Source organism: Coffea eugenioides, unplaced genomic scaffold (assembly GCF_003713205.1).
Source record: "Coffea eugenioides isolate CCC68of unplaced genomic scaffold, Ceug_1.0 ScVebR1_2842;HRSCAF=3944, whole genome shotgun sequence".
NCBI lineage: Eukaryota > Viridiplantae > Streptophyta > Magnoliopsida > Gentianales > Rubiaceae > Coffea > Coffea eugenioides.
In genome coordinates, this window is record NW_020863366.1 from 1 (window position 1) to 16,133 (window position 16,133).

A 16,133-nucleotide genomic window follows, 5' to 3' on the forward strand; every position below is an offset into this window, starting at 1 on the left:
CTCAGGGATGTCAGGAAATTCGGCCTCGCTCAGGAAATTGTCTTCAAATATTGCCCCAACGAACAACTGGGACAAACTATTCTCGATTTCTTCAGTTGAATTACCCTCTGATGTGATTATTTCAGTTGGCCGGGGGAAAGTATACCACAGTGGTGGAATATCGAAAACCCTTTGCCGGCCCTCTTTTTCTGCTCTTTTATGCTCCTTCATCTCCTTGAAATCCTTGGCGGTTGGTCTGAAACCCAAACCGAAGGTATCCCTCTTTTCTACTATCTTCACTGGCTTCAGGATCCCTTGCAGTTCACGCCCCAACCCCTTGTCGAATTTGTATCCTCCACGAATCATTTCTCTGGCCATCATTACACTGGCCTTTGAGAGAGTTTGTTCCTCCGTGGTTATCCAACTTACGGAGACTATATCGGATGTGCTGTGAGGGGACATGGTAACACTTTGACTACCCTCTTCTTTAACTCCAGAGTCGGTGATCACCAGGCAGTCCTCTTCAGCAAAGATAGTGATTAATTTGTCATTTACCACGAACTTGAGCAATTGATGCAACGAAGACGGCACAGCCCCCGACTTGTGAGATCCACGCCTTACTCACAGTAAGAATATTGTGAAATGCTCGGGAAGTTCATGACTTGGCAAGTTATTTGAAATTGGGCCGGCCCCATCTCGATTACTAAATCTGCCTCCCCTATTGGCTCCCTCTGCGCTCCATCAAACCCTCTAACAATAGTCCCTGAAGGCCTTAGCTTGATGTCTTGCAACCCTAGTTTCTCTAAGGTACTCCAAGGACAGATATTCAGTGCGGATCCATTATCGATTAACACCTTAGGCAGCATTTTTCCGTTGCACCTCACTGTTATGTACAACGCCCTATTATGTCCGATGCCCTCCGTCGGCAATTCATCGTCAGAAAAAGCAATTTGCTTGTTGAACAATACGCTCCCAATCACGTTTGAAAAATTATCAACAGAAATGTCCCTCGGAATTTGAGCTTTAGTCAATACTTCAATCAGTGCGTCCCTATGCGTGTCTGAAGAAAAGAGTAGATCCAACATGGATATCTGGGCAGGCAACTTATTCAGCTTCTCAACTATGTTGTATTCACTTCTCTGAAGCCTCTTAAGGAAATCCAAGGCTTCCTTCTCAGTGATTGTTGGTTTAACAGGCGGTTCGGAGTTATTTGCTCGAATCGGACCGGCATCTTCGAATGGACTTGCAATCTTCTCCGATCTGGTAACCACTGACACCTCCTTCTTTGCAATTGACTTTTCCCCAATCTGTACATCAGGCTCATCATAATTCCATGGTACCTGTTGCAGGCTTAAAACAGGCTCTTGCTTCGGGAATTCGATGACTACTGGTTTCAAGGCTTCATTCTCCGCTGGCGTGAGATCCAAGATAAAAGGGCTTTCATCCTCTCCGAATGGCAACTCTATGACGAATGGCTGGTCTGTGACCCCAAATACCTCAGCTTCCCTTGCCAAAACTTTGACCTGTTCCATATACTCCGTGTCATCCATAATGACCCCGATGGTATTAACATGGTCCGGCAAAGGGTTCCTATTCACGTTCGGCCCTTGTGTCTCTCTCCTTCTGACTATAATTTCTCCAGACTCAACCATATCTTGAATTTTATGCTTAAGTGCTTTACAATCCAAAGTTGAGTGTCCAGGTGCCCCCGAATGATAAGTGCAGACAGCTTGCGGGTTATACCAGGCGGGCATGCCATATGGATAGGTAGGAGGGGGTACCATACCAATTTTTCCGGCGGCCTTTAACTGATCATACAATTGGTCTAAAGGCCTACCTAAATTGGTAAATGTACGGCTAGGAGGTCGGTTGTAAGGTTCAGAAGGTTGAGGTTGGTTGTAAGCAGGTCTATTTGGAGGCGGAAATCTTGGGTTATATGGAAGGCGTGGTCGGTTTTGGGGTGGATTTGGTTGAGAAATTTGAAAAGGGGCTGAAGGTGGGTTAGGGTAGCTTGGGCGAGGTCTAGGGTGCTGGATATTAGTGGCATATACAGGGTACGGGTTCGGATAGTAATGATAAGGGTAATGGGTTTGGTAGATTGGGCTGTGTTGGTATCGAGGTCTGGGTGAAGGATTTTGGTTCCAAACAAAGGTTGCATCCCCCTCCTTCTTTTTGAACGGTGGCTTTTTCACATTGCTTCCTTGACCTTGTAAAGCATCCAACTGAGATTTAAGGGCGGAAACATTGACAATCTTTCCAGCTCTCACAAAGTCATCAAACTCCTCAAGTTTGTTTACAATTGCAGCAAACGAACATCCGGTCATACGAAAGATCTCTTCGAAGTACGGCGGATCATGGGCTTTGATGAATGTGCGAATAATTTCATCCTCGGTCATGGGCGGCTCGACCTTTGCAGCTACTTTTCTCCATCTCTTGGCATAGGTCTTGTGGTCCTCAGAAGGCTTCCTTTTCGTTCCTTCCAGAGTAGTCCGGGTCGGCGCTAGCTCGCAGTTGTACTCATACTGTCTCACAAATGCATTAGACAAATCAATCCAGGTTTTCACGTCTTCAAGTTTTAGGTTGGAATACCAGTCAAGCGCATCCCCTTCCAGACTCTCGGGGAACAACCTTAAAGGCAAATTCTCATCGTCCACGGGCTTTCCCAATTTGTTGGCAAATAGTCGGAGATGTGTCTTGGGATTACCCGTCCCATCATATTTGTTAAATTTAGGGGTTTTGAACCCCTCAGGCAACTGCACGCTCGGAAAAAGGCACAAGTCATCATAATCCAGGACTCCCTGCTTGTTCAGCCCCTGGCTCTTCCTTATAAATTCATCGAAACGATCTAGACGTCTGAGCAACTTCATATCAATTGGAGCAGAAGATTCACCCATTTCAGGCTTATTTTGGAAAGTGTGCTCCGGTATCACGGGTTCTGCGGTGGTTTGATAGAAAACTGGTGGGTTTAGATGCATGTTTGGGTCACTTTGAGGCTGAAATCCTTGACTATAGGAAGGGTAGAAAGGAGGATTTTGAGTGAAAGCATATTGCGGGTTAAAAGTTCCCTCAAACGTAGTTTGAAACGGAGGAATAACAAATGGTTCGGATTGTGGTTGTGTAGCGGGTACAGGTTCAGGTCGCACTCCGCTACTGACGAGCTCGTCAATCAATTTCTTCTGAGCGGCCATTTCAGATGCCATCTCCCCAAATTTAGTGAGCAATTCGGTCAACTGAACCCCGGGACTTGCAATCTCCGGCTGGGTCGTTGCAACGGTCTTTTCCGATGACTCTTGTTGGGTACTCATGTCTACACGATTCCTTTGGGCCTTACTTCGGGATCGCGTTATAATGGGGCTTCGTCGAGAAGCTATGTTTAAAATTTTACCTGAGAATGCAAAAGACTTCTTTAGATAAGCCAATCGTTATTAGATTTTCTGCAATTTATTCAAAAGGGAAAAAAGAAAAAGGCATGAGTTAGTAATTATTCAAACAACTCAGATGCATGTCCTACGGGGGGACCCTTTTTGTGCCAAGGGTAGGCCTAGCATGATGCAACACCTTCGAAATGGGACCCGTAATACAAACCTGTTTTTGACAATAATCCAAAATGAGAGCAAAAGAAAAATCATTTTCATTGATAAACTTGCCAATATTTACATCATGTCACGAAGACGATTCCGTACAAGATTACCAAAACTTCTGAACCTATCTAATACAGAGTCCTTTGTTTCCCTAGCATATGGAATTCTAACACATTCAGTTTGGTCATATAATTCTGCACATTTTCTTTTCAGCTCTTGACGCCTTCCTCGTTCATTTTCATACAATTGCTTGCTTTGCTCGGCCATCCCTTTGTATGCTTCGACAGACTTACTTAACTGCAGAATTTCCTTATCTTTTGCTTCGACAATGGCCTTTAACCTTTTCACCTCCTCAGCTGGCTCATCTTGTGTTTCTTGTGTGGCGGACCTTCTCACCCAGTCTTCGTATTGCGGAGTGGTCAATCCCCTTTGTTTGAGTTCCGGAACGTACTTGACGCGTTCGTCGTCGGACAACGTCTCCCAGGCCTCATTAAGAAGGATCTTCATCGGAATTTCTCTCGGACATATCCCTTTATCAAAAATGATGGTAAATGTAGTCAGATCAACTGCAGACGGCACATCTTGAACTCGCCCTAATTGTCGGAGGAACCTTCTTGGATTGTATGCCATGATACCCTGAGTACCCAATAAAGGAATAAGCTCGGATGCCTTGGTGCGAAGAACAGGCTTGACACAATTGGTCCAATCCAATACCCATCTCACATTTTGATTGGTCACATTCGTCAAAAAGTTCACAAACTCGGATGCGTTACTCGGCAAACTACTGCTATTGATCCTCTTGTGATGTGTGATTACCCAGTTATATCCGGCCATTGGTAGACTCCCGGGAATAGACGGTTGTCTCATGAAGTGCTCCATCCCCCACACATGTAAAATCAAATTTGAACCACAAAAAAACTTTTCCCCTCTCTGACAGGTAGTGCAAGCTACGAAAATGTCGGCCAAAATAGTTGGAACAATAGAACACTGTTTATCTTTTATTCCTAGAAACAAGTCATACAAGATTTTAGTGAGCTTGAAGGCTATCTTTTTGTCTTTCCTAGGGAAAAAGTAGGTTCCAGCCATGACCAATCCATATACCCAAACTCTCTTTCGTTCCCATATTTCCTTGGAAGTAAACGAGAAATCTCCCCGGTGCCTTTCAAAACCATCCCTTAATGCGAATCGATCAAATAAGAACTTTGCCTCTATATTTTGGTCCGACCCTTGAATTACTGATTCCTTTAATCCGGTGAAACGACAAAATTCGGCCTTGTTAGATACTAGTGGAAATATCACGGCAGCTCCCTGAATTGGCAAATTAAGAAATCCGGCAACCTCTTCAATTGTTATGGTCATTTCCTTTTCCCCAAGTCTAAATGCGGAACAAGTGGAATCCCACAAATGCACCAAGGCTTCCACCAAGTAGCCATCGGATTTAATGTCTTTAAAATCCCCAACGGGTCCTAATCGAGCGGCTACTTGGTTGATTTCACTATGTGAAAGGAATGTGGGCCACCTTTGTACCTCCGACGGTACTACCAACATCTGTTGGACTCGGCGAGGGCTTTCCATCTAAGAACAAAAACCGGTGTCAAATACCTTACCCACGGGTCCCATTTCTCTGGTTAAACATGAATTTAAACGTGCAATTCCCAAGATGGGGTTAAGTACCCACGGGAATATAGGGTTGGCTTATCCCTAGTGCGGGATTCCCTAAATGGCATTCCCTTTCTATGGTTTATGCATGATGCCAGTTTATTAAAGCAGTAAAATATGCAATTGAAATGAAACATGACCTAAGGGACCCTTTATTTGCCAGGGTAAGCCTAAAATGATATGACATTATTAACTTATGAATGAAATATACCAAAACTTTTAAACGTGCGATATCCTATCTACACGGGTAGGCCCTAAAAGAAGGTCATGCCAGACCTCTTATTTGTTAGGGTTTGTGAATGCAATGGGGACACAAAACCAAGAAATGTTAGTTCAAGCAGATAAATACACATAACACATTGTAGCAACAAAATCAATACAAAGAAATAAAGCAATAAAAGGGAGAAAGGGGTTGGACCCCTCCCCTCGTGAATCGTGTCCCTAACAGGGTAAGGCAGACTCTACCCTAGGTAAACTATCATGGATGCATGAGGTATTGGCTCACTAATGCAGCTAGACTCGATAGGCTTTAGGTCCCCGAGCCTTCAGACTTGGAAACCAAGGGTCATCAATCCCAAGGTTCTTTGTCGGTGGCTCGAGCGATTCCCCAGACATTGCTACGCACACGTCGTGTCACGGCCACATGTCTGAGTGAATCTATCAAAAATCCTCAATCTTCGACTAAAAGCTATAGGCTATTAACCCAAAGCTTAAAGCGGAAGATTAAGTGACCCCTCGGATCGTGCTACGCACACGTCGTGTCACGATCACACGTCCAAGTGGGTCGCCTAAAAATCCTAACAGGGTGGAGTGGCGTGACAAGCCACTAAAAGAAAAATAAATGAGGGACGAAAAATTAAAGCGTATGCACGTATGCTAGTGCTCGTTTGGAGGGGAGGGATCAAGAACCCACGCGAGGCTCTAGGGTATATCCCCCCACCCAAATGCAATGCAAAGCGCGAGATAAAACAAGTAAAATATACATCCAAACAACCAATCATACATACGTGAGTGGGGAGTAGTTTTGTACGTGCGCGAGGCAAAAAGTCCTAAAAAGGAAAAATGCAACCCTAATATCCAAACGCTATGCATAAAAAGGGTAGAAAAGGGAAAAGAATGGCCAAATCAAATGCTCGGACCCACTTAGGAAGTCCCCAGTGGAGTCGCCAACTGTCGCGCCCCACTTTTCGATTCGAGTTGAATGTGTGAATGTGTTGTGTGTGTGAAGTGTAGTGTGAACGTGTGCAAAATGAAAAGTAAAAAGGCCATGGGACTTTGGAAAGCGACGATTTGGCCAAATGAAATTTTAAAAAGGGTTTTTTAAATATGAAAACGGAGTCGCCACTTGGTATAGATTTGGGGTGTACCAAGTCACCCAAAAAGTATTTTTTAAAGACAAAGTAGTAAAACCCTTTTTAAAACGACTCCTAGTCCACGTAAGCCAAAGAAAAAGGTTCGGGGGTCACGTTTGACAAAGGGGAAGGCAAGGATAGAATCCAAGGCACCCCTTTGACCTAGCCAAGGCTAGTTGCGCGACTCAAACCAATTTTTCCTAATTTTTCTACCCAAGGTATGTATCGCGTATTGGATATGTCTATATGAATGCAAAAACCTAGACCTAGGGGGATTGGGGGAAATTTCTCTTCAAAGGTTGAGTGGTGCCAATCACATTAATTGTGAAGCCCAATAATGATCCTTTTGGAGAGGTCACACCTAAACCTAAATGACGTGAAAAATGAGTGGAATGCATGCCATGTGAAAGTGTGAGTTTGTGTGAAGTGAGAAAAATGATAAAAGTAATAAGATAAGAGTGAAGGTGTGCAAATGTAGATGAAAGTACTCGTGTGCGAGTGAAGATAAAAATGCTCGTGTGCAAGTGAAGATAAAAGGGTTCGTGTGCAAGTGGAGACAAAAAAGTGTTCGTGTGCAAGTGAAAGTGATAAAAAGGTGCATGTGTGCAAATGAGACAAAAGTGAAAGTGTAATGATAGAGTGGATTGAGAATGCATGAGCCTAGGGAATGCAAGCAAGACGGGTACGGGGAGACCTAAATCGTGACTTGATTTTCTCTTTGATTAGAAGGCGAAACTAGCGTGCTAAGGCTATCGAGTAGCCACACTCGCTCGTTTCCCTTATCGGAAGGGGACACTCAAGCAAAATGAACCCTATAGCTAGTATGGGATGCAAAAACCCAAAATGAGGGGAAAAGGGGGTCGAGGATCATGCCAAATGATAAAACTAAGGAAAATGCGTGATATGTAGTGAACAGGCAAATAATGCATTAATGAAAAACCAAAGGAAAAATCCTATCGGGTCTAGCGTTGGACTAGCCCTTTCTATGAATTCCTAATAAAAATGAGCCACAACTAGCATTAGGCTAGTGTGGTGACGTTCATTCATCCATTCCATTCATTCATGGTTATGAAAGCAAGTAGACATGCCAAAACGCTTGTAAACACGTAGCACGTAGCACTTAGCATGCTTGACTAGATGCAAGAGCCTACTAAAGCAATTTAACATGTAACAACAAAAGCAAGCAACCAAGGGGAAGGGGAAAATGGACCAGATGCTCTACGAGCACTATCTATTACAAGCCAAGAGATGTACACATACCCCATAAAAGCATAAAGGGGAAGGGAAAGTGGACCAGAGGCTCTCCGAGCCCTATCTTAAATAAAAGTAAAAGCCAGTAAATGCATGCAAGGAGATAAGGAAAGCGGAGTAGGCATGCAATTTCACATAACACGTAGGAGCACATAGAGTCAAATGAAGTGCAAAATGGGGGATAGAGTGTACCTCCCTTGAAGTGACGCCCTAACGTAGTGAAATTACTAACTTACCCTCCAAAATAATAAAAAAAGGTCAAGGTACCTCAAATAGTAGAATATAACAAAAAGACGGCTTAAGCTAAGACCATCAAAACAAAAGGTTAAGGCACCACTTTAATGATATAATATAAATAATCCAAATGGCATTCATCAAATCATAAAAAATTTCCTCCATCACAACTTAAATGTAGTCAATGGTACTTTAAAGATCAAGGAGAAGGCATGGCCTATTCGATTTCCAAGTGAAGCATCTATTAAGGACTCAAACATATCCCTTACCCAAACACTCGAGTCAATCGAACATTTAAGAACTTTAAAAGTCCAAAACAAAACAAGGGTCAAGCAATCCAACACATAAACATGGAATTGAACAATTAGAAGCACTTAAATGCCTAAGATCAAATACGGATCAATGAGTGGTTTCACTTGCATTTTAGGATCCAAAAACAACCATCAAACAATCAAACCAAAACCAATTAAAACGTTTTAAGAGCTTTAAAGGTCCAAAAGCAAGAAAGGAAGAAAAAAAAAAAAAAGTTAAGCAGCAAATTTACTTAGGAAAGTTAAGGAAAACGGGCAAACATAAGCTCATTTAAACATAAGTTTCACAAATTCATGCTCTAAGTATCACCCAAACAAATGAAAGCAAATGAACAATCGAGTTGCGAAGTTGAAGCTACCAAAAACTCAATTGTGAACACTACCCAAGCATTCAAACTCAATCAAGCACTTTTAAGAACTTCAAAGGTTCGAAGGCAAAGAAAAGGTGGAGGAATGGTTCAAAAACATTTTAGGGCCTAATTGCAAGAAATGGAACCTAATTGGGTCTTTATAGCATTGCTGAAAAAAATTACAGGGACCCAATTGACTAATTTTCTAATTATTTGGGCCGTAGTGAGTCTAGGGGAAACTTGGGGGGTCAAAATGCAAATTTTGAAAAGCTTTTTTCATGCAAAACATGCAAGAACGTGAGACAGGTTCTGCAATGAAGAAGTGTTTCTGCAATCAAGAAATATTACCGCAGGTTACACTTTTTGCAAGCAAACTCCAACTTCAGCACAAGTTTGATCAAAACATTTCAACCAAGACGTCCAAAACCCTTATCCCAGCAACATGCAACATGATTTCAACATCCAAGCAAAGCAAAAACATAGCAGGGAAATTGTTCAAGATGTTAGAAGATGGCTTGGCAGAATTCTAGTTCATTCCTTTTTAGCAATTGTCTGGTCATGGTTCAAATGCTCCAAAACCCAAACATGTAAACCCAAACCAATCTTCCAAATCTTCTTTTTGCAAACAAGGTTAACTAACAAACTGAATGGCCGACACTTTAGGGAGCCAATGCAGGTAAGGAAACAGCAAAGAGAATGCGACAACTTTTTTGGTTCTGCTGCAAATTTTCATGTGCAAAGTTCTGCATTTCAGCAAAGCAAATGCGTACAACAGCCTTGAAATTACTCCAATCCAACATGGCTAAACACCTATGAACAATGGGACTCTTGGAGGATTTTCATGCTAAGTTTCATGCAATGAACGAAAACAAGCAGCTTATGCGACTGATTTAATTAAGCTTCAACAACCGAAAATAAAAACTGCTGCACTTTGCTTTCAACTTAGATTTTCGATTCAAAAACAGCTTTGATTAGATGTTTTCAACTCCAATAAACTTCATTCAGACCAAACAAACAGAAAGACTTGACAACTTTATTCAGGCATACAGGAAACTTTTAAACTTCAACAAGCAGTGTTCTTGAACTTCAGCATTTTGCATGACAAGATGCACTCAAACATCTCAAACCACAAACCCAAACTCAAATTCCTATTAAGCTTATCATGCTTGCAAACTAAGGCTGGAAACCTGAGTTGCTCAATCAACCAACGAAATGAAAGAAAAGTGCAGGCCTTTATATGCATCAGAAAAAACTACAAGCACCAGTGGGTTTATAAGGTGACTAAATGTGAAGTTGCAGCAGAGGAAAAATAACACTCATGCAGACAATTTTTCTACCTTTCCCATAAAACTTCAGATGTTGACGCACAGATCAGAAGAAAAACCATGCGGCCTTAGCAAAAAATTCTGAAACTTTACCATTTAGCAGTCTCACGCGACACTATCATGCAAGCAAAGAAAATTATGATAACTAGCAAGTTTAGACTCATTCATGGGTTCATTTCTGCAAAGGTTTTAGCTTTCATATGCGCAGGAAATCTACCATGGGCATGAACTCAAAACGTGTAAGCCTGTCTACTGGTTCCATAAAACCCCACTCAAATCACTTTGAATCAAAACAACCAAATCATGATATGAAACCATAACTACAGTTGCTGCCTTTCCCCCCCCCCTGAGAATCCGAAACAAAAGACTCCAATTTTTGACATTTTCAGCAGTTTTTATCCGATGTAATAAGCCTAATGAATCAACAAAACTACAAAACTCTAGAGTTCTAACTCACGGCCTAACAAAGCTTGGAGATATACACTCCGTATGCCAGATTGAAGCAGATAGAGACAACAACGACAAACCATCGAAACAGAGAACTAAAAGCAAAAGTCCAACTCAGTCACGAAGGAAATCGGAGAAGCTAAAACTGGGGAGGCTAAAGAAATCAGTTGTAGGAAGATACCTGAAGTTTTTGATCGATGGAAAGAAAGTGAAAGCTTTGGTCTTTCTTCCTGCTTCGATAGCTTCTTCCGCCGTCTGTCTCCTTAATTCCCTTTGCTGGTTTTTCCCGTTTTCCGTCGACTTCGCCTCTCAATATCCTAGCAGTTCCAACCTTTATCAGTTAGTATCCCCCTTAATCTCCCCAAAATTCTTACTCTCTCGCTCTCTGTTCTTCTCTCAAACACTCTGCAGTCAAACGTGAGCCTCTCCGTTGAACTCTGGTTCAGATTTTTCCTCTCTCTTTTGCCCCGTTCTCCTCTTTCTTTTGCCGTGGTTTTTTTTCGTCAATCCCTTCTCAAAAAATCCCCCCCCTTGCGGCTGGCTTTTTCCTTTTATATGGTCAATTGGGAGCCCTAAAACCATTGTCCTTTCTCCAGTAATTGCAGCCAAGGAGCCGTCCCAGATTTCTTTTGCAAGCTGCGTAAGTCCGCAGCTTTCATGCTGCGGCAACAATTTTCCTTTTTTTTTTTTTTTTTTTTTTTTTTAGCTACTTAAACAGAAATTAATAACAATAAAAATGAAATAAATGATAATAACAAAGTTTATAATAACAGAAATTGATATTGAACAGCAAATTACAACTTCCATTTTTCATCCATTTTCTTTTTTTTCTTTTCTTTCTTTTCTTTACTTAAATAAACATAACAATAAAAGAAATAACAATAAAATGCCATCAAAAACACAAATGCTTGTAATCTGAAATAATAATATATTTTCTTTCTCTTTGAAAAACAATTAAAATGTATCAAAAAGCAAATAATGCCTATTACACTAAAAACTTTTCCTTCAAATTTCAAACTTTTCACTTTTTTCAAAACAGGCCAGTATGCATTAAACCATTTTTCCCATTTCTTTTTCCCCTTTTTTTTTATTTTCACTTTTCTCTTTTTTTTTTTCCTCTAAAATAAATCTACGCTAAAACTTATAAATTAAAAACTACAAAAACAACTAAAAACTAAAAAGGGAAATAAAATAAAACCTAAAAAAGCTAGACAAACGAAAATGAGCTAAAATGCAAAAAACCGTCTAAACAAAAATCAACCGATTATCACTAAAACCACACATACAACATTAATTCAAAAATTTGGTGTCTACAAGCTGTCCCCGGCTGAGATGGTTCAAAGCCTCATGGTGAGCACAGCTTCCACCTCAGCCTTTGTGGCCGAGATGACACACCGGTACTGTGCTCTGGTCGAGGAGCAGGACACCGGCAAGCTGCAAAATCAGATCTCCAAGTTGGAGAAGAAATTGGCGGTGTCCGAGTCTGAGAAGGCCGAGCTTCAAAGACAGCTTAAGGAGGCCGAAGCTAAGGGTGAGGAGGCCGAGGTTACAATGAATAGTCTCAGATCGGCCCTCGAAGAAGAGCAGAAGAGGGGGGACGAGGTGAAGAAGTCTCATGAGCAAGCCCTCAACAGTGTTGGGGCCTCGGCAGTGGACGCATTTCGGAGGTCTGAGGCCTTCACCAAGGATCTCGGCCAACTGCTCACACCAAACTTCATGTTCGGCTTCACGTCGGGTGTGGACGCGGCCGCAGCCCACCTCTCCTCCGAAGCCTTGGAGTCGTTGAAAGACAATGCCAGCTACAATGAGGACTCAAGGAGTTGTGCGACCGGATGGCCGAGGGCCTCCAGGCCGGAAGGAACTTGGCCGAAGTCCAGAACGAGTTCAACAAGTGGCTGTCTGAACTCGACGAAGTGTTCGAGGAGGGTGAAGAAGCTGGGGAAGACGAAGCCGGAAGGGGACATCGGCGAAGAGCATGGAAGAAGAACTTCACCCCGGCGGAGGAGAGTCCGGAGAGAAGGCTGCCCAGGAGGGAGCCGAGACGGGGAATGGAGCCGAGACTCTAGGCTCGTGGGCTTTAAAGGGGTGGCCGAGGTGGAGAGTGCTTAGTAGCATTCCGACCTCGGCCTTGTATTTTTTGTAACGCTCTTTTCTGTTGAATGAAAGCCTATTTCTTTTCATCTCAGCACTTTAATTTCTTGCTTTGACTTCGTCCCTTGCTTGTCCCCCTTTATTTTTTAATAGAATGATGTTGAAAAATAACATAAGATCCGAAGTCATAACTTGATTTAAAATTCAAGCATAATACATTTTGAGGTTCTCGGCGTGCCAAGACCTCGGCACTAGTGAGCCATCTCGGTAGCTCAGTTTACAATATCCCTTAAGGTCAGATCCACAACTCGGTAAGGCCTTCCCATTTTGGGCATAATTTCCCTTGTGGTTCAGCTCGGCTGACTGAGTTTTTCCTAAGAACCAAGTCTCCAGGCTGGAATCTACGGTGTCTGACGCGGGCATTGTAATAGTGTGCCAGTGTGTTCTTGTAGGAAGCTATCCGGGCTGAGGCGAGGTCCCTTCGTTCATCGACGAGGTCGAGATCCAGCTGTCTCTCTTCGTTGTTCACCTCGGCGGCATAGGCTGCCAGCCGAGGGTTGGGGGTAAGGATCTCGGCAGGGATGACAGCCTCGGCTCCGTAGGTCAAAGAGAAGGGGGTCTCTTGCGTGGCTGACCTCGGCGTGGTCCGATAGGACCACAGGACACTGGGGAGTTCTTCGACCCAAGATGTTCCAGCTTGGTGTAGTCGGGTCTTGAGGCCATGCAAGAGAGTTCGGTTGAAGTTTTCTGCTTGACCGTTGGCCTGGGGGTGGCCTACTGAAGTGAAATGTTGTTTGATGCCAAGGTTTGTGCACCAAGTTTTAAAGGGGTTCTCGGCAAATTGTCTTCCATTATCCGAGATGATGACCTGAGGTATGCCGAAGCGGCAGACGATGCATTTCCAAAAGAATTTTTGAATTGCCAGCCCGGTGATGGTCCTCAGAGGCTTCGGCCTCAACCCACTTGGTGAAGTAATCCACAGCGGTTACCAGGAAGGTATAACCCCCGACGGATCTGGGGAAAGGACCTATGATGTCTGTCCCCCATTGCTCAAACGGCCAAGGTGAAGTGATGGGAACCATGAAGTTTGCGGGCTGGTGATGCTCGGGTGCGTGGACTTGGCAGGAAGGGCAGCCGAGAACGAGGTCCTGGGCGTCTTGCCGAACTGAGGGCCAGAAATATCCAAGAAGCAAAGCCTTCTTGGCTAGCATTCTGTGGCCGACGTGAGCTCCACACAAGCCCTCGTGGATCTCGTGGAGGACGTGGCGTCCTGTCTCGGGAGTGACACACCTCAGCCAGGGGCCGAGGTAGGAGCGTTTGTACAGCTCTCCATCGCGGAGAGCGTACCGAGCCGCCTTGCGTTGTATTTTTCTCGCCTCGGCTCGGTCTTCGGGAAGGGCTCCTTGACCCAAGAAAAGGATGAACGGGGTCATCCAGGTTTCTTCAGAGTGCACGGGGCAGGCCACCTCTTCCACGTATCCTGGTTCACTCAGGACTTCCACTAAGACAGTTTTGTTGAGGTCAGAGAATGACGTAGAAGCCAGCCGGGATAAGGCGTCGGCTCACTTATTCTGGGACCGGGTATTCTTTGGATTTCGAAGGACTCGAAGTACGCGGTGAGTTGGTGAACTTTGGAGAGGTACCGTTGCATGGTCTCATCCTTAGCCTCGTATTCACCAAGAACTTGGCGTACAACGAGTTGGGAGTCACTGCGGACGTGGATTTGCTGGGCGCCGAGCCTGCGGGCCAGCTGGAGTCCAGCAATTAAGGCCTCGTACTCGGCTTCATTATTGGTGGCTGGGAAGCCAAAGCGGAGGGCGTAAGAGCACACTTCTCCCTGAGGTCCTTCCAGGAGCAGTCCAGCTCCGCTGCCATCCCCATTAGAGGACCCGTCTACGTACAGCGTCCACGGGGAAGGGGTGGGAACCTCGGCACTGGCGGAGGTGGACTCTGGACCTTCCGTGAAGGTCAGTTCGGCCAAGAAATCAGCTAGGGCTTGAGCTTTTATGGCGGTGCGAGGCTCATACGACAGGTCATACTCTCCCAACTCGACAGCCCACTTGGTAAGGCGACCGGAAGCCTCGGGTCGCATCAATATTTGCCGAATGGGCTGGTCGGTCCTGACGGAGATGGGATGAGCAAGGAAGTAGGGCTTCAATCGCCGAGCTGCGTGGACTAGCCCCAGCACCAGTTTTTCCACCTGAGTGTATCGAGTCTCCGGCCCGCGGAGAGCTCGGCTGACGTAGTAGACTGGCACTTGGGTGCCCTCATCCCGGATAAGGACAGCGCTGACAGCCTCGTCGGTTGCGGCGAGGTAGAGGTAGAGTTTCTCCTCGGGCCGAGGTGAAGCGAGAGTGGGTAGGTGATGGAGATATTGCTTCAGCTTGTCGAAAGCAGCCTGGCATTCTTCCGTCCAGGCAAACTGATCGGCCTTCTTGAGCACCTTAAAGAAGGGCAGTGCTTTCTCAGCTGATTGGGACAGGAAGCGATTCAGCGCGGCCAGGCGTCCATTCAGCCGCTGGACTTCTCGGATGTTCCGAGGTGGGGACATGTCCTGAATGGCCTTGACCTTGTCGGGGTTGGCCTCGATTCCCCGGTGGGAAACCAGATACCCCAAGAATTTTCCCGAGGTGACGCCGAAGACGCATTTCTTAGGATTCAGCTTCATCCTCGAGTCTCGCAGGACACCAAAGACTTCCCTCACGTCTGACAGAAAGGATGAAGTGGCGAGACTCTTGACGAGGATGTCATCCACATAGGCCTCGACAGTGCGGCCGATTTGATTCTTGAAGAGTCAGTTGATCAGCCTTTGGTAGGTCGCCCCGGCGTTCTTTAGCCCGAAGGGCATAGTAGTGTAACAATAAGTGCCTCGGTCGGTGTAGAACGCCGTTTTTTCTTGGTCCTCCTCACTCATTCCTATTTGATGATACCCTTTGAAGGCATCTAGGAAGCAAAGGACTACATACCCCATCGCCGAGTCGACGAGGGCGTCTATCCTCGGCAGAGGATAGCAATCTTTGGGGCAGGCCTTGTTGAGGTCGGTGAAATCTACACACATTCTCCATCCACCGGTGTCCTTTTTTACCATGACTGGGTTGGACAGCCAGGTGGGATATTGGACCTCGTGGATCATCTTGGCCGGCAAGAGCTTATCGACCTCATCCGATATGGCCTTGCTACGTTCAGGGCCGAAGTGCCTTCGTTTCTGCCGCACAGGTCGGGCCTGTGGGTTAACGTTGAGTTGGTGAGTCATGAGCTCGGGTGGCATTCCGACCACTTCATCTGCGGACCACGCGAAGACGTCTCGGTGGTCCTTGATCAGGGAGATCATTTCTTCTTTCAGGGGTGAGGGGAGTCCGGTCCCTATTTGGACCACTTGGTCAGGTTTCGCCTCATCCAAGACCACTAGCTCCACCTCATCCCCGGGCTCAAGCCTGTTGGGCTCTCCTGCCTTCTGAGGGTCGATGCAGTCTATGGAGAGGACCGCTAGCCTCTTTTCTTCTGACCTCGGTGAGGGCCGGGGTATGACTGCTGCTTGAATGGTGGCGAGGTA

The 16,133-nt window shown here is 45.0% G+C and overlaps 2 protein-coding genes across 2 annotated transcripts; both read right to left on the bottom strand.

Annotated features, from left to right (window-relative positions):
* Positions 1-145: 145 nt before the first annotated feature.
* On the bottom strand, positions 146-3,284 carry LOC113757206 (the record flags this gene model as incomplete). The annotated part of the gene is made up of 3 exons (XM_027300609.1): positions 2,722-3,284; positions 684-2,607; positions 146-579 (listed from the first exon to the last, which is right to left on the bottom strand). Coding segments are annotated over exons 1-3 (2,921 nt in total), but the record flags the coding sequence as incomplete, so codon positions are not given.
* Positions 3,285-12,875: 9,591 nt separating this feature from the next.
* On the bottom strand, positions 12,876-15,248 carry LOC113757207. The gene is made up of 3 exons (XM_027300610.1): positions 14,147-15,248; positions 13,570-14,081; positions 12,876-13,448 (listed from the first exon to the last, which is right to left on the bottom strand). Exons 1-3 carry the CDS (start codon positions 15,246-15,248, stop codon positions 12,876-12,878), a joined length of 2,187 nt encoding a protein of 728 aa, XP_027156411.1.
* Between the last annotated feature and the right edge of the window lie 885 nt (positions 15,249-16,133).